The 18,202-nt window shown below is 39.7% G+C and overlaps 1 protein-coding gene across 5 annotated transcripts in view; it reads left to right on the top strand.

Annotated features, from left to right (window-relative positions):
- Window positions 1-13,022, top strand: part of rnf220a (ring finger protein 220a) — a 386,135-nt gene extending 373,113 nt beyond the window's left edge. For all 5 annotated transcript variants that reach the window (XM_052011819.1, XM_052011820.1, XM_052011817.1 and 2 more), the window contains one exon: window positions 7,766-13,022. In XM_052011819.1, the coding sequence (XP_051867779.1) occupies window positions 7,766-7,837 (72 nt within the window). In that variant the 3' untranslated portion in view covers window positions 7,838-13,022. The remainder of the gene's footprint in view (window positions 1-7,765) is intronic.
- The last annotated feature ends 5,180 nt before the right edge of the window (window positions 13,023-18,202 follow it).

Below are 18,202 nucleotides of genomic sequence, written 5' to 3'. Positions count from 1 at the left end.
CAGCTTCTACCCTCTTCCTGGTAACTGTCAGAAACTGAAGAAGACCATTTGCAGCCTTGGCATGTTTGACCCTTAGATGAGCCTCAGACCATATTTCCACACCTCAGCACCCAAGTTCCATTGACTCCTCACCCTAGTGATTGCTGACTTATGTTGGCATCTGGTTAAACAATACCTAGACGTTTAAAATTCTCACTCTTGCTTTCAAATTAACTATTTGCTCTCTCCCTTCCTCAGCAATAATCTCTTCCAGCACCATAAACCTTTAAGATATTTACACCCCAGTAAAACTGGAATCCTGATCATCCTTGAGTTATTTCATCCATATTTGGCAGCCAAGGTCCTAAACACTGGAAATCCCTCCCTAATCATCTTCAGCTTTTCAACTCTCTTTCCAGTTTTATGATGCTTCTTAAAACTTGATTCTTTGATCAAGCTTTTGGCCATCTTCCTTAGAACATTGAACAGTACAGCACAGAAACAGGCCCTGTGGCCCATGATGTCTGTGCAGAACATGATGCTAAATTAAACTAATCCCTTCTGCCTGCACATGATCCATATCCCTCCATTGCCTGCAATTTCATATGCCTATGTAAAAGCCTCTTAAACACCGCTATTGTATCTGCATACTGCCAACTCCCCTGGGAATGTGTTCCAGGCACCTACCACTCTCTGTTTTAAAAAAAAGCTTGCCCCTCACATCTCCTTTAAACTTTTCCCCTCTCACCTTAAAACTATGCCCTCTTGGGAAAAAGATTCTGACAGTCTGCCCTATTTATGCCCCTCCTAATTTTATGAACTTCTATCAGGTCTCCCTTCAGCCTCCAACTTCCAGAGAAAACAATCCAAGTTTGTCCAACCTCTCCTTATAGCTAAAACTCTCTAATCCAGGCAGCACCCTGGTAAACCTTTTCTGTGCCCTCTCCTCAGCTTCGGCATCCTTCTTGTAATGGGGTGACGAGACCTAATGACTCTTCACATGGATCAACATCAGTTTTTGGTTGCAAGCTTTTTATGATGTTAAAGGTGCTAGAGATATTATTACTGCCGTAGCATTATGATCTCCAGAAATTAAGAACTGTGGTTGCTACACTAAGCCATGTTCAAGATTTGTCAGGAGTGGGATTTTAGTTGGACATGTTTACATGCATTCCTTGATTCAGTGTTCAGTATATCTATGAAACAGTTTTTTTTCCTCCACTTGGTATGGTTCTAGACTTGCATCTATTAAGTGAACTAAACACACAGTGTGGTTTATGGCAGATTAAATGGTAAATGTGACTTGTTTTCTTATATTGCTAGTTCATTTTGCAGAAGCCAACATAATAAAATAGTGACAATGAAAAAGTTCTAAGCTTATTTAAGTGAAGTTACATGAGCAGTTTGTCGTTTATTGCTGTTCTATTACTTTTTTTCCATTCATTATATTTTTATTTTGCATACACATTTTTACAGTCTTTGCAATTTTTCTTTGACATTTCAGAAGGGCACAGTTTTTAAAAACTATTTGATCCAAGTTGAAAAACAATGCTATAGCATTATATTCTTTGTAATCATCTTTAATGGTGGTTGCCGTCTAGTCAGGAATTTGTAGTTTACAGTGATCAAGACACTCTTTCTCAGCTGGACTGGGTGTGGATGCTGATGTTGAATTTCTATATCAGAAGGCATTCCATTATTCAGTTTACCTGCTGTGATTTGCAAAGTAGCATTCTTTCCTGTAGTTCAAAACGTTAAAGGAAAACTGTCAGCTTCAGATATATCCTATTACTGACCTTTTGATAAAATACTTATGACTAAATAAATTCAGACTATAAATCTATCTAGCCTGTTAGTAAAACTTGATTCATGTCTTGTAGAAAGTGTGTCCAAAAAGAAAGCATGTTTGCTTTACAGGAGAAGTTGTATTTTGTGAACTTGTGATTTATTAGAAAATGAATAGCCAGGTTTTCCCCAGTGAGCCCTTCTGTATTGCTTATAGGAAGTCCAGTGAGTAGCTAATCCGCTTCCCTGCAATAACTCGTTTAACCTTGCTGTGTACAGAGTAACAAGACAGTAATAGTTTAAATTACAGATGGCAGAATTGAAGACATACAGCTTGAAGCTATGGTCTTCTGGCTATATACATTCTGTTTACTCTGAAATGGACACCTAGAGTATAATAGAATTTGAAATGAATTAGTATATTTATCTCTTCAAAATACTTTTGAAGCTGAGCAGGCATTTTTCTCAGGATGCTTTGACCAACAGTGTATTTTTCTTCTCTATTTGTCTTGTCATACTATGCTTTGGGGATTTCTAGATATCTATTTATAGGCTCTTATCAATACAGATCTTAATCTAATTGTTCTGAGATATGAAAGAAACACTTCATTTTGGGGGGAATGGGCATAACTCACTACACAGGGACTCAAGAATTTAAAACTATCTACTTATTGCCAATTTCTGGTTCTTTGCCTGCTACTTGTGCAGTTGAGGTTTGATCGACCAAAATGTACCAATGCCTTCCTGTAAGATGATAAGTTGCCTCAGATGTTCAATTGAGGAGAATAGTTTGGGAATTCTGGGCAGTATATGCCAGGAAGCTACTGCAGAGACCCTGATTCTAGACTTTGATTGTATACTTCGTTGACCTTGTGGTTTTAATATCAAACTTCCATGGCACATGTTTGCACAGTTCATGCAAATTTATGTTGACACATAAAGAAAACTGTTAAATTTGCTCAATTTTTATCAGAACAGTATAACTAAGAGCACTCTTACTATCAAGGCTGTTGAGAGCAAACAGGATTAACAAGCTTGGTTGTCAAGTGAACTCAAACCTTTTAGGTTATTTTACTGATTACTCTGTTAATATTGAGCTTTGGCATTGCAGTTAGTGGCTATTGTTCTTGCATTATCTCCCTTTGGCACTTTAGCTTCTGATAGTAGTTAGAGGTAACCACTCATTCTAATGACTGTTCACACCTTTTTGCTGTCACTTTCTTTGATAGATGAGCTAATGGTAGTAGATCATTTACTTGCTTTTTCAGACTCACTTGTCATTGTTATGAGAAGAAGCAAGGGCTGTGTGGGTCATAGAATTCCTCTTGACTACAATAATTACTTGGTGTATAATATTTTGAGGTCTGTATCTACTGTTAACCCCATAGGGATCTGTCACACGACTGCATGAGTTTGCAACATGGGCACAATAGCTACAAATTGTGGTTTCTTCTCAGTTTACAACCATTTTGCTTTAGAAAATACATTAGAAGCCTTCTCTGGCTCTGAATTGCTGGGGTAAGCTGTCACACAGATAAGGTGAACTGAAGGCACAGGAAGTGGTAAGGAAGGGAAGAGCTTGGAATTCACAAACCAGCTTGATCAATTGTGCAGAGTCTTCTGGAGAAATCACTGAGTACAAAAAATATATCGGATTTGACATGTAGGTTTTCAAAACAAAAATTAAGATGCACAAAAGAAAATGCACAAGAGAACTGCACCAAACAAAATTGGCCTGGACTTGATGGGAAATGCTTGCAGTTCCAGTAGTGTGATCCTGAAAGGGAAAAACGCTCAGAATTTTACAAGGTTTCTGTTGAATTGTGCAAGAGACTAGGGGAAGAAAAAAAACACATCTTCAGGAGGGTAATGGGTTGGGTAGATATGAGCCAAATCCAGTTACATTAGGTAAAATGAAGAAGTACATTTGGTTGGAAGAAGTGGAGGAGGAAATTGTAAGAGATTGGAACAGGGATACTTAAAGATGGTTCAGATCTTTTAGAAAATAGAAGCAGGGGTAGGCCATGAGATTCCTCAAACCTGCTCCACCATTCAATAAGATCATGTCATTTTCTTGACAGTTCCCCATATCCTCTGATCCTCCGGGTGTTCAAATATCTTTATCAATCTCAGCCTTGAAGGTACTGAACAACTGATCCCAAAGTTGAGACAACAGCTTTTCACCAACCACCCTACCAATCCCTTTGTTATCTGTATCCCTATGAGATCATCAGATGGGCAAGATCCTTCATGAATATTTCTCCTCTATTTTAACCATGGAGGAAGACATGAAGACTTCCGAACTAGGAAAAGTAAATGCAGAGGTCTTGAGGATAGTCCGCATTACAGTAGAGGAGGTGCTGGATGTCTTAAAAGGTATGAAGGTAGACAAATCTTCAGGGCCTGACCAGGTTTATCCGAGTGGGAGGCTAGAGAAGAAATTGTGGGAGCCTTGGCTGAGATATTTGCATCATCATTAGCCATGGGTGAGGTGCCAGTAGACTGGAAGATAGCGAATGTTGCACCTTTATTTAAGAAGGGTGGCAAAGGAAAACCTGGGAACTATAGGCTAGTAAGTAACGTTTCTGGTAGGTAAGTTACTGGAAAGGATTCTGAGGGATACGACATACATACATCTGGAAAGACGAGTTGATTAGGGATGGTCAGCGTGGTTTTGTGCATGGGAGATTATGCCTTACGAACTTGATTGAGTTTTTTGATGAGGTGACCAAGAAGGTTGAGGAGGGCACGATGGTAGACGTCTGTATGGACTTCAGTAAGGCCTTTGATAAAGTACCGCATGGTAGGCTGCTCTGTGAGGTTAGATTGCTTGGAATACAGGGAGAGCTGGATAATTGGATATACAATTGACTTGATGGTAGAAAGCAGAGGGTGATGGTAGAATGTTGTTTCTCGGACTGGAGGTGTGCCTCAGGGGTTGGTGCTGGGCACATTGCTGTTTGTCATCTATATCAATAATTTGGATAAGAATGTACAAGGCATGGTTATTAAGTTTGCAGATGATGCTAAAATAGGTGGTATGGTGGACAGTGAAGAAGGTTTATCAAAAATTACAGGGGGATCTTGACCAGCTGAGTAAGTGGACTGAGGAATGGCAAATGGAGTTTCATTTGGATAAATGTGAGGTGTTGCATTTTGGAAAGTCAAATCCAGGTAGGACTTTTACAGTGAATGGCAGAGCTTTGGGGAGTGTTGTAGAATAGAGGGACCTTGGAGTACAAGTACATGGTTCACTGAAAGTGGAGTCACAGGTAGACAGTGGTGAAGAAAGCTTTTGGTACACTGGACTTCATAAATCAGGCCTTTGAGTATAAGAGTTGGGAGGTCTTGGTGTGGTTGTGCAAGACGCTGGTGAGGCTGCACTTAGAGTATTGTGTTCAGTTTTGGTTGCCCTGCTATAGGAAAGATGTTATTAAACTAGAAAGAGTGTAGAAAAGATTTACAAGGATGCTGCCAGGACTTGAGGGACTGAGTTATAGGGAGAGATTGTACAGGCTAGGACTTTATTCCTTGGAGTGTAGGAGACTGAGAGGTGATCCTATAGAAGTGTATAAGATCATGAGGGGCATAAACAGAGTTGGGGTATCAAGAACTAGAGGACATAGGATTAAGGTGAGAGGGGAGAGATTTAAGAGGAACATGAGGGGCAACTTTTTTACACAAAGGTTGGTATCCATGTGGAATGAGCTGCTAGAAGAAGTGGTTGAGACAGGTACACTAACAACTTTTAAAAGACAGTGGGACAGGTACATGGATTGGAAAGGGCCAAATGCTGGCAAAGGGGACTAGCTTGGATGGGGCATCTTGGTTGGCATGGACCAGTTGGGCCGAAGGGCCTGTTTCCATGCTGTATGACTCTAAGATCACCCCTCATTCTCCCACGTGCCAATGAAAAAAGTCTCAACCTGCTCAACCTCTCTCCATAACTCAGTCCCTCAAATCCCAGCAGCATCCTTGTAAATGTCCTCTGCACTCTTTCCGGCTTAATGGCATCTTTTGTATAGCAGGATGACCAAAACTGAACACAATATTCCAAATGTGGCCTCACCAACACCTTGTACAGCTGCAACAAAACATCACAACTTCTATACTCAGTGCCAGGCTCAAGGACAGAATCCATTGTGTTAGTGTTAAAAATCAAGATAGCCACTCTTGCAACTACTGGTGTATTGTATAGGTTACTGAAATGTCAGCCATTCCTTTTCCTCCGCAGATGCTGCCTGAACTGCTGAGTTCCTCCAGCAGTTTGTTTTTTGTTCCAGATTCCAACATCTGCAATTTCTTGTGCCTCCGTTCAGATCTCAGGAAACTTTATTTTCTCTCATCCTTAAATCATTAGACAAAGTGTTGATCAAATAAATGGTATTTGTAGGATTTGCTTAATTAAAAATTGATCCATGGCTACCCAAGCGAATTTATCAAGTTTTTAAAAAAAAGTCAGAAAATTAAATTTTAGGTAGTCCTGAAGCTTAATATATTTAGACACACATTGTTAGTGCAATTTTACTTTAATAGTTTACCACATTTTATATGCCATTATAATGTATTGACTCGGAGCACATGAACACCATCTTCATGAATGTAGCATTAACAATATCACAAGATAAGTATAAATGAAAGCAAAGTGATTTACCTGATCATTTGTTTGGTTTATGGGAAATCTGTGTATTTTGTGTTTTTTCATTCTATCATGTTTTTGAGGCTTATTTTTAGCAATAAATCCTTTTCCAGATCCTTTTAAAATTATCACCAACAATCCAGCTGGCCTTTTGTATAGGATTCCATATTTAAGATGGTAGTAATCAGTTTTGGTTGATCTGTTTTTAGTTTTACTTGTGTAAATAATATAAATAATTAATTGTAATTGCTGTGGCCCATCTTTGCAAGTTTTAAAATAGATATTTGGCATTTTGTACACCTACTGGAGATTTATATTAAATTCATTTCATGACGGCACAAAAGAATTAATATAATATCTTGCTTTAATGACAGTTTGATATTGTGTTGTATCCCCACATACCAGACTCTGATAGATGAATGAGTTATCAGTTGATCCGCATCTGCTGTAATGGAGGATGGTCTGAGCAATTACTTCTTTGGCTAGAAGTTAATGTCACTTCTGGATACAAAGACCTTTTATAGGAATTTTATCCATCTCAATGACTACTGCAAAATTGGAATATTGTTGCAGTCGGTAGAACTACCTGTACATACAAGTAATTTCTAAACTGATTCTCGGAATATGAAAAGTCATGCAACTTTGTCTTAATTTCAGTAGTCGTTAGAAAACACTGTACTTAAATTGGAAGAAAGTAATACTTGTATAAATTACCATCCAACCCCTTCCCTTCCCCCTTTGTGTATTTAAATGTGTTCTGATAGGAAGTTTTAACTTAAGAATCAAAATCAAAGCAGATCTCTTTTTGTCCTGGCAACTCCAGTGATAGGAGTGGCTGGGAGGAAACCAATGCATTTTGAGCTAGTTTCAGTGAAAGCAGTGAGGGACATCAATTTAGGCTGTGAACTGGCATGAAAACCAAAACATATCCTGAATTTTTTTTTCTTTTTCAAGTTACCATGATGTGAAATTATGTACCAGGCAGTTATTTACAGAAAAGAATTATAAAAGTCTGTTGCATGAAGAAGTGATATATACTGAAGAATGACCAGAAGGAGAAATTATTTTCAACATAAGGAGAAATGGGGAAATATTAAAGTTAGAAAATATTTTCAGGAAGCCAGTTTTGTAAACTTCCAAGAGTTGTAACATGGAGAAAGTTTGAAATTATGACATTTTTCACCATTTTGGGAATGAATATATACAAATATTAAAACGGTGTTATAAAAACTCAGTCGTGGTGTTTAAGGATTCAGTGGCCAATAAGTTTTTTTTCCAAATTAATACACCAAGGAGGAGTAATAAGAGATTATGAACAGTTGATATTCAAATGTTTAATGCTGAATACTTCTTTTATTTCAGGGTGCCAAAAAGCTGTGTCCACAGTGCAACACCATCACATCCCCTGGAGATCTCAGGCGCGTGTATTTGTGAAGGAGTGGAATATGGAAGAAAGGCCACAGTTATCCTGAGGTCTTGTTAGACACAATGCCTCGCAGCAGGAAGAGGACCGTGGACATTTGTGGGGTAGCACCAAAAAAGTGTACAAATATTCCGTTTTTGTTTTTCTCTTAAATGTTTGGAAGAAGAGAAGCAACCCATCCAGGAGGAAAACTTGGTAATCCTGTTAGTTGTATTTTAAAAAAAAGGATCCCCAATACCCATCCGAGTTTTATCAGATGATTGATGCTCAGAGCGTACACACAAGCTCCTCCCAATCCTGGTTCCGGAAGCTACGTCTACTAGAAGACATTCTGGGCTGTACATTGTGAATGGACCTGTACCGTGTTCTATTGTGGTGTTATAGTGACAAAAAAAACAAAAGATGAAGCACATGTAATATAAATTATGTATGTTTACACCATTGATTGTGTATAAATGGAAGACTTATGAACAGTGCATACTAATAAGTCCTTAATCATTTTGAGAGAAAAAAAGAGAAGTGATATGCATTAAACCTTCAGTAATTTTTACCCAGGCTGCCTAAGATTTAAGTATCTTGAGCTGTTGGTTAAAAATGAATCTGGTTTAATGAATAATTTGTGGTGTATATTTCTCATTCAGAGTAAAGGAACAGCTTTGGTAATGGCTGTAATAATACCCATAACTTAAATGCTAAATGATGTAGACAAGTTGGCTTGTCTTAGTTGTAACAAATGGGCTGCTTGTACTAGAAGCCTGACCCATTTTAAATATCAGGCAGCCGCAGCAGCAGTCCACTGAGGGAAAACCAGGCTGAGCCCCATGTAGTGGCCACGGTCTACTCCCTGAACTGTAAGCTGTGTTTGTTCTTGTGGACCAGCGTTGTGCTGTGTGTCTCAGTTGTACCAGAATATGTAACCAGTTATAATGTTTGTTATTCATGTGAAAATTCCTGGAATATACTCAAGAATTTGAAGGTAGATTTTGAAAGGGATGCAGAGCTTTTGTGATTCATGGTTGCCTGCAACAATTTGGCAACACTGCCCCTCACAAACATGGTAACTGAATTGGCTTCATCCACTGTTTCTGAAAATCTTTCCGGTGTTACCGATTGTTAAAGTTTGTATAGCCCATCATTATAAGTCTCCCAGTTTTAGTGTTGTGTCTCGTTAATAAGGTGGTTAGACTTTGGTTCCTGATTCTCTTCTGTATCACATTTATGCTACATTCTGGGACGATCACGAAAACGTGCAGCTTGCAATTACGTATAAAATGCTTGGCTCCCAAGGAACAGATTATAAAGCAAGTGGAACAATTAAGATCCACTTAATTCTTCACAAAAACACTTGTGGGCTATTACAGCCTACAGGTCTAAAAAGAAACAAAAATATTACTGATTTATTGTAGAAATTGACTTTTGATGTAAAAGGAATCTCCTGGCCAGAGAAGGCTATATGATGAAATTTAAATGTAACAACCGTTTTGACGTTGGTTGGACATTGTTGCAATTCCTTACAAGTTTAGTTCCTTTTTTTCTCATTAATGACCAGTTGCTGTTTTGATGTTTCCAGACATCCCATAAGCGCTGGATTTTTTTAAAACAACTGTTGCCACAGTTCATGTAATATGGCTTTAATGAACAAAGCTTGAAATATCCATTAACACACTGGCATTTGCTAATAAAATATTCAGAGTCCTTGCAAAATAAATTGTGGTTGTCTGTGCCAGTACAGAAGCAAATTATTTAATAATAAGGTATTTTCCAGTTTGCACTCTGTATGTTGTTTATGCCAGGCAATTCAAAAAAATTCATGTGGCACAATCACAACAGTGCAAATAGGTTTTAGACTATTGTTTGAATAAAATACTAACAGGGTCAAATCTGGACATTCCATGGCATAGAGTCGTAAGTGACCATTTAAATTTGGGTGATATTTAGATCAATCAAACAAGATGAAATTCTCTCTGATGGTTCAATGCTGAGGCTATGCAGTTAAATGAAAGCAGTAGTGTTGAGCCAGAAACTCCATATGAAACTGCTGTTAAAACTGATAGTAATGTACAACCTACCAGGCAACCCACTTGATCCTCACTGACCGCATATCAAGGCTTGTGAACTCAAATACTGAAGAAGAAAGAAATGCAATCTTTGCAATGGGCATGTGATGCCATTTACCTTGCGAAACAGCTAGATCATGTCTGGTTTTACTCATTTTCATTGTTTCTCCTTACTATGGGCCAGAATAGTGGATTTTGTTGGGGGGGGGGGGAGGTGTGGGAGTAGTAAATGGGTTATTCATATAGTATAAAAGTTTAAGGATAGCACTCCAGAGATGGCAGAAATTATTTGCACAGTTGAACAATTTGTAATTACCTGTGAATGAGCTAAATTCAAAGCAATAAATTGGCAGTACCATCAACTAATTTTCATTTGGGTTCTTGACAAGTGTTTGGGCCTTTAGCCTTATAACATTTGCCATTTGTTTTTGCTAAAATGGGAATGGTTCCTCATAAGTTTCTTTCGTTCCATTTCATAAGGTACTGCAAATGAAGACATTCCTGAGGCAAAACACATCACAGTAAGAAATGGCGCTCTTCACATCCTCCATTGAGTTTCTTTGATGCAAAGTCTAGTCCTTTTATTATTTTCAAAATCTGTAATGCACAGATTAAATGAAAGATTCACAAATGAGAATCACAGCCAGATGTTTGAACATTTTTTGCAGTGATATTTGGGAATTGGGAGTCTGCCCACCTATTTTTAATTTCACCTTTCTGCACCACACTATTTCTTTGTAACTATCAATGAGGAGCTATGTGAAAGTAACATTGCAACTAGTCTTAAAGTTTCTCCTCCATCCCTGCAGTGAAGAACCTTGCACGTTTTTTCAGTGCCTGTTCCAGCCAGAGCCAGTATGAAAGCAAGAACTTGTCAAGTAAGGAAATTCATCCTGATCATCCAGTTTTCTTTTAACCCCCTTTATAGACAGATAAAACAGAGGTAGTTCTCATGTAATGATATAGAAGTTTGTGCAATTTTTCAAATTTGTTGAGGATAGAATACAGTTGACGATGTAAATGGCTATAAAATTTTATGGTGTTCTAGTTTCAGAACGTGTGTTGTGTACATCCACAAGTTAGTTTGATCATCTGGTGTTCAGTGCATGCAAGATTGTTCTTGTATTCAATCATTAGAAACTATGCTTATTTTGTTTACCACCCTGATTGAATTCTTCAATATTAGTAAGGGGCTAAAAGTTGGATAAAATTGAGAGGAGCCTGCACACTAAGAAAAGATGCATCATTTGGGGTTTTGTTTCTTCCACATTTTATTTCTTTATTGGATTTTTATTCTTCTCAAGTGTTTCTTTCCATCTTGTATGATGGTGCATCTGTTTACATATGGTGTCACCGCTAACAAAATCCCACTGAGCCCTCTGCTATTTAAGGTAGAGTTTTTTTTTACAATTTAAGACATTTATGCAAAACATCCAGTTTAAGCTACAGATCTAAGTGAACTGCTGAGTTCTGTTGTGTGTCAAAAATCTTTTCTAGCCAGACATGTTATGATGTTTGTAGCATCTGTCAAAATGCTTTCCCCAGTGGTCTGCAATCAGCATTCAGAAGACTTGGTTCAAATGATCATGAAGAAGGATTTGACTGTATTAGTTCCTCATTAGCACCATATTTCTGAAGAACTGCATAACTTCTCAATAATCCATTCATTGTAAACAATCAGCTGAAGCAAGTGATTTTAAGAGGCAGACGTCCCTTGGAGCTGCAGTGGTAAACTTGATATGGAGTTAAATTTTTACTTGTCAAGATACTGATCTACCTTAATCTACACTTACAGCTGCTTCTTCCCTCCTCTTTAACAAAATCCTAAAAAAAAGTGGACAAATGAAATAAGTTCAATCATATCGACTTTTGTGCCAATTGCACAGTGGCATAACTGAATCAAAATGCCAGGCTCTACAGATGCAGAATAAAACCAAATCCACGCTACCTCCCATAGTTCTCTATTACCTGGATGTATATGATGTTTATCAAAGGTAGATTAATGTGGGACTGTGTTTCATACTACCCATCCTTTGCAGTTCCTCTAACAGTGAAATGAATTGGTGACATTTGTGTGTGAGGACAACAATTTTTTTCCACAAAGTTGACTTGAGAATTCTTATGTCCAGAATAAAGTTTATGATAAAAGAAGTTTAATCGGAATATAGTGTGGCATGCTTGGTTTGGATTGAGATGAGAAGTTTCTGCCACAAGAGTAACACTCTATGCCTAGATTTGATCCCTACTCCTCTGTTCCAGTTTTCTCTTTGGATCCACTAGGCAACATCCCATGACAAGAACAAGCCAAATGTCCATTAACTATAATTTGGTTTGCTAACACAGTTATTCCTCCATCTGGAAAAAATATTTTTCCTTTAAAAGATATCTTTCTCTTGTCACATCTCCTTGAAGAAAATGGGTAATGGGGTGGGAATTTGGTTAAGATGGGGGAGTTAAGGTGGGGGGGGGGGTAGCTGAACTGATTGTTAACAAGAGGCTCAAATTGGGGTTTCATATATTTTCCTTATGACAAAGCAGGCTATTCAGCCCTTTGAACCTATGCCAGCTCTCAAAGCAATTCTATCCCTTCTACTCCCCCACTTTCCTGCAACCCAGATTGCCATTCCATGTTAATGGATTGATTTTCTAATGCATCAACAATAATATCTTTACTTTGATTCTTGTTTAATGTTGAAATTCTGCTTGAGTCCTAATTAAATGCTGGAACCTTAGCCAGAGGTGACTTCATGCAGCTCAGGATACAGCAGCCCGTGCGAGGATTCTGAAGATCTGACAATAGAAGTGAACTGTGGAATGAGCAAAATAAGGCCAAAGATGTAACAGGTTAGAACTGCATTTTTATGAGTGCTTCCTTCTTTCCCACCTCCCCAACTGAACATTTAAACAGCAGGACTGCATTGTGGGTAGAAAAGGATACTGTAAGGTTGAGTGATTTAACCACCTGTCTGGTTTGCAAATGTAAAATTGATGCATTCTGTGCTTGACGTTGGCATAGACCAAAAGCCTTTTATTGTAGAATTTGCGCTTTGTGTCTCCGTGTGAAGCCTGTACCTTAAAGTATTGGATTTCTGAGTCTTGCTGTTGAAATACTTGTAAAGAAAATAATAAATTTTTTGTAACTCACCATATATAAAGGAGTAATGAGAGATTCTTTGTATGATGTAAGACCCAGTGCAAAATATTTTTGTTTACTATCAACAGAAACAAGTGAATTATATTTGGAGCTACTTCTCTTCTATAGGTAGTGTAAAACTGAATACTGTAGGACACTCAAATGAGATATTTTTTCTTCTTTTATACTAATTGAAAAGGCAACAAATTCTTGGGCTCTGTTTTCAGATTTCAGTGTTTGCAAATTCAGTGTAAACGATGTCCAAATATTTAACATTGTCAGGGTGTATCCAGCCATCGGGTATGTGAATATTAGAAATAAGATAGCTGTATGAAGATTTACTGTTCAAATTAACTTGTGTTTATATCGTGCCCTTATCATAGTGAAATGTCAGTGCACTTCACATTGGCAGTAATTAGACAAAAATTGACACAAAAGAGAAAGTCACTTTAAGATAGGTAACCAATGGCATAGTTGTAAAGGCAGGTTTCAAGAAGTACTTTAATGGTGGAGAGAAGCACACAAAAGGGTTTAGGGAGGAATCTCCAGAGCATAGTCCCATACAATGGAAAGGGAAGGCCAGAATTAGAGAATGTGGTGATCTTTGGAGGAAATTACAGGAAAGGAGAAGGCAAAATTTGAATGCAAAAGTGGGAATTTTAAAATTTGAGAGTTTGGATTAAGGAGAAAATGACATTTGTCTTCCTTTTAGAATGCTATAACTGAAAAAGGTAAACGCAACAAACCAATCATTTTGAAATTGCTCTGAAATGATCCAAGACCTGTGTATTAGATGGTGCTGTCAGCTGCCAATTCATTCGTGATGTGAGCTTCAGTATGCAGCTCTTAACAGGCCACCTGTTTACTGAATGAATGGACTTGGCCAACTGCCCATTTAATTCTGCAAAAAATGGTAATCTGCCCAAACAGATTTTAGGGGGAAAACAATACACCAGCTTCACTTTGCTCTCCCAGACAGCAGTTATAAACTGGAGAGCTGGGCATTCTATGGAAAATAATGCTTAATTATACTTATTAAATCTGCTAAGAATGTTCAAAGTAGAACTCTTGCAACAAATGTGATTTCAAGATGTATGCTACATTATGAAGCATTCATTTTTCTTCTAGCTGTTAAACAGTAAACACCTCTGGATTAATGGTGGATATCAAGTAATGTTTTTTTTGTCAAACTATGTTGACCTAGCATTATTCTGATCTTGGACATCGATCTACTTGTGATATTTCTGTTGATGCTGATGTTTTGGGTACAAGTTGATGAAAATAATCGTGGATTAGGTAGTGGTCAGTCTCGTAGTTGTCCCTTGCTCAGACAATGATATAATCCAACAGGTCCCAGTGCTTGGACAGGGTATGTGGCTACGATGACTTCTGCTTGTCCCACTGACACAACAGGATGTTACGATGAGGCAATACTCCAAGCATTTTTGACAAAAGAAGAATTCTGTTGAAGTTGGCCTTCCCTACTCCTTTGTTATCAGCCACACCGAGCCAGAGGGCTGTGTCCCTTCACAGCCCAGCTCTGAGGACACCAAGGAAAATCTGTCTCCCTTTGGGACGTGGACTAGAAATTTTTCAAGATGGGAGTAGGATTCCTCCTTGGCCTCATATGAAACTTCCAGAGTTAGGCCATTTGTATTAATGACGTAGCATGGTGCGTCCATGTTAGGGTGAGCTGAAAGGTCATAAGGCATTCACTAATTCCATAGGCAGAGCAGCTGAGGTGCCAGACTAGCTCGCTCTTGGTGGTGAAGCTCACTCCATGAAGATGGCATTCCTCTTCCGGTTTGCTCCTTCAGAAGAAGTTGCAGCCACTGCCTTGTTCTTTGAACTGAAGTGTCTCACTCAGTGCAGCAATGTTGATGTCTGAGTTCCTGAGCTATGAACGCAGAGCAGCATTCTGGTCTGTCACTGCTGGGACTGTCCATGAGGGTCCTCACATTCCTTGTCTTGAATTTCATAATATGGAGTAGAAGTTGTTGATGCACAGTTTCTTTATATGTGGGGTAGTCATTGCATAGCAGCTATCACACAGACTTCACAGATCAAAGTCTTGACCCAATGGCAAGGAGGATCATGATGGCAGGAGACCAGGTTTCACTGCATGGTTATGAATTGGAATTGACTTATTATTGTCACATATACTGAGGTACAGTGAAAAACTTGTCTTGCATACCATTAATACAAATCATTCATTACACAGTGCATTGAAGTACTACAAGATAAAACAATACAGAATGCAGAATAAAGTGTAACAGCCACAAAGAAAGTGCAGTGCAGGTAGACAATAAAATGGAAGGTCATAACGAGGTAGATTGTGAGGTCAAGAGTCCATCTTAGTGTACCAGAGAGCTGTTCAATAGTATAACAGCAGGATAGAAGCTGTCCTTAAGCCTGGTGATAAGTGCTTTCAGGCTTTTGTATCTTCTGCCCGATGGGAGAGGGGAGAAGAGAAAATGTTCAGGGTGGGTGGGGCCTTTGATTATGTTAGCTGCTTTACCGAGGTAGTGAGAAGTGTAGACAGAGTCCAAGGAGGGGAGGCTGGTTTCTGTGATGTGCTGAGCTGTGTCTACAGTTCTCTGCAGTTTCTTATAGTCATACCAAGCTATGATGTATCCCAATAGGATGCTTTCTATAGTGCATCAATAAAAATTGGTGAGGGTCAACGGGGACATGCCAAATTTCTTTAGCTTCCTGAAGAAGTAGAGGTGCTGGTGAGCTTTCTTGGCTGTGGAGTTTATGTGGTTGGACCAGGACAGGCTATTGGTGATGTTCACTCCGAGGAACTTGAAGCTCTCAGCCCTCTCGACCTCAGCACCATTGATGTAGAGAGGAGCATGTTCACTGCCCCCTTCCTGAAGTCAATGACCAGCTCTTTTGTTTTGCTGACATTGAGGGAAAGGTTGTTGTCATGACACCATGCCACTAAGCTCTCTATCTGCTTCCTGTACTCTGGCTCATCATTATTTGAGATACGGCCCACCATGGTGGTATCATCTGCAAACCTGTAGATGGAGTTAGAGCAGAATCTGACCATGCAGCCATGAGTGTATAGGCAGTAGAGCAGGGGGATGAGGATGCAACCTCGTGGGGCACCGGTGTTGAGAATAATCGTGGCAGAGATGTTGCCGCCTATGCCTATTGATTGTGGTCTGTTGGTCAGGAAGTCAAAGATCCAGTTGCAAAGGGAGGTGTTGAATCTCGGGTCTGTGTGATGAGTATTGAAGGTGGAACTGTAGTCGTAGAGTCATAGAGCACTACAGCACAGAAGTAGGCCCTTTGGCCCATCCAGTCCATGCCGGCCTGGCTTTCTGCCTAGTCCCATCTACCTGCACCCAGACCATAGCCCTCCATACCCCTCCCATCCATGTACCTATCCAAACTTCTCTTAAATGTTACAATTAAACCTGCATCCACCACTTCCGCTGGCAGCTCATCCCACACTCGCACCACCCTCTGAGTGAAGTAGTTCCCCCTCAGACTCCCCTTAAATATTTCACCTACCCTAAATCTATGACCTTTAGTTCTAATCTCACCCAACCTGAGGGGAAAAAGCCTACATGCATTCACCCTATCTGTACCCTTCATAATTTTGTATACTTGTATAAGATCTCCCTGCATTCTCCTGTGTTCCAGGGAATAAAGTCCTAACCTATTCAACTTATCCCTGTAACTCAAGTCCCGGCAACATCTGTGTAAATTTTCTCTGCACTCTTTCAAGCTTTTTGGTCTCTTTCCTGTAGGTAGGTGACCAGAACTACACATAATGCTCTAAATTTGGCCTCACCAACGTCTTATACAACTTCAACATAACATCCCAACTCCTGTACTCAGTGCCCTGATTTATGAAGGCCAATGTGCTAAAAGCTCTCTTTACATCCCTATCTACCCTGCGATGCCTGCGATAGTCAATAAACAATAGTCTAACATAGGTGTCTTTACTGTCCAGATGCTCCAGAGATGAGTGTAGGACCAGGGAGGTGGTTTCCGCTGTCGACCTGTTTCAGTGGTAGGCGAGTTGCAGTGGGTCAAGGTTGTCTGGGAGGCTGGAGTTAATGTGTGCCATGACCAGCCTTTCAAAGCACTTCATGATGGTGGATGTCAGAGCCACTGGGGGGCAGTCATTAGGACACATTACCTTGTTTTTCTTCAGTACCAGGATGATAGTGGTCTTCTTAAAGCAGGTGGGAACCTCAGATTGATGTAGGGAGAGGTTAAAAATGTCTGAAAATATCCTCGCCAGCTGATCTGCACAGGATCTAAGGATACAGCCAGGGACACCATCCGGGCCAAATGCTTTCTCTGGGTTTACTCTCAAGACGACTGATCTTATGTCCACAACGGTGACTATGGGTTCAGGTGCACTGGAGGCTGTCAGGGTGGGTGGGGACATTCCAATCCTCTTCTGTTCAAAGCATGCATAGAATGCATTAAGCTCATCAGGAAGGGATGTGCTGTTGTCGGTGATGCTGCCCAACTTAGTTTTGTAGCCTGTTATAGCATGTAAGCTCTGCCACAACTGACAGCTGGTCTGGGGCTCTATTTTGGACTGGGGTATTGTCTCTCGACATCTCTGATAGCTTTATGGAGGTCATATCTCGATTTCTTGTATAGGTCAGGGTCACCTGATTTGAATGCTGCAGTCCTAGACTTCAGTGAGGAGTGGATCTGCCGGTTCATCCATGGTTTTCAGTTTAGAAAGATAAGATAAGAACACCCGAATTGTCCTCTTTGCTCAACACACTTGCTGATAAAGTCCATGATGGTCGTGACATATTCATCTAGTGTTCATACATAAAGGTGGGCCCAAATCCTGGGCACTTTATGACATGTACACACTCACTTCTTCACAGGAATACACACGTGTGGCCTCAGGCACAGGAGCTCCTACCTATTGCCTCCCTCCCTGTTTCTCAGCTGGTCACCAATTCCTGAGCCAGGCTACATACCAGGCCCCCATTCCAGTCTTTGACGCCAGCCACACGCCTGGCTTATGTTCCTGATCCCTAGCTCCAGCCACGCCTAAAACTCATGGTATACTGGACAGCGATAATCCCTGCCTCTGTTTCTGATACATGGACTACTTACAGAAGCATCTCAAGGCATTGGAAAAAATATCACCAATTCTGTCTCTACAATTGCACTAAGGAGGGATTAGCTATCCAATT

The sequence above is a fragment of the Pristis pectinata genome, chromosome 3 (assembly GCF_009764475.1).
Source record: "Pristis pectinata isolate sPriPec2 chromosome 3, sPriPec2.1.pri, whole genome shotgun sequence".
NCBI lineage: Eukaryota > Metazoa > Chordata > Chondrichthyes > Rhinopristiformes > Pristidae > Pristis > Pristis pectinata.
This window is presented reverse-complemented; position numbering and strand designations above follow the sequence as displayed.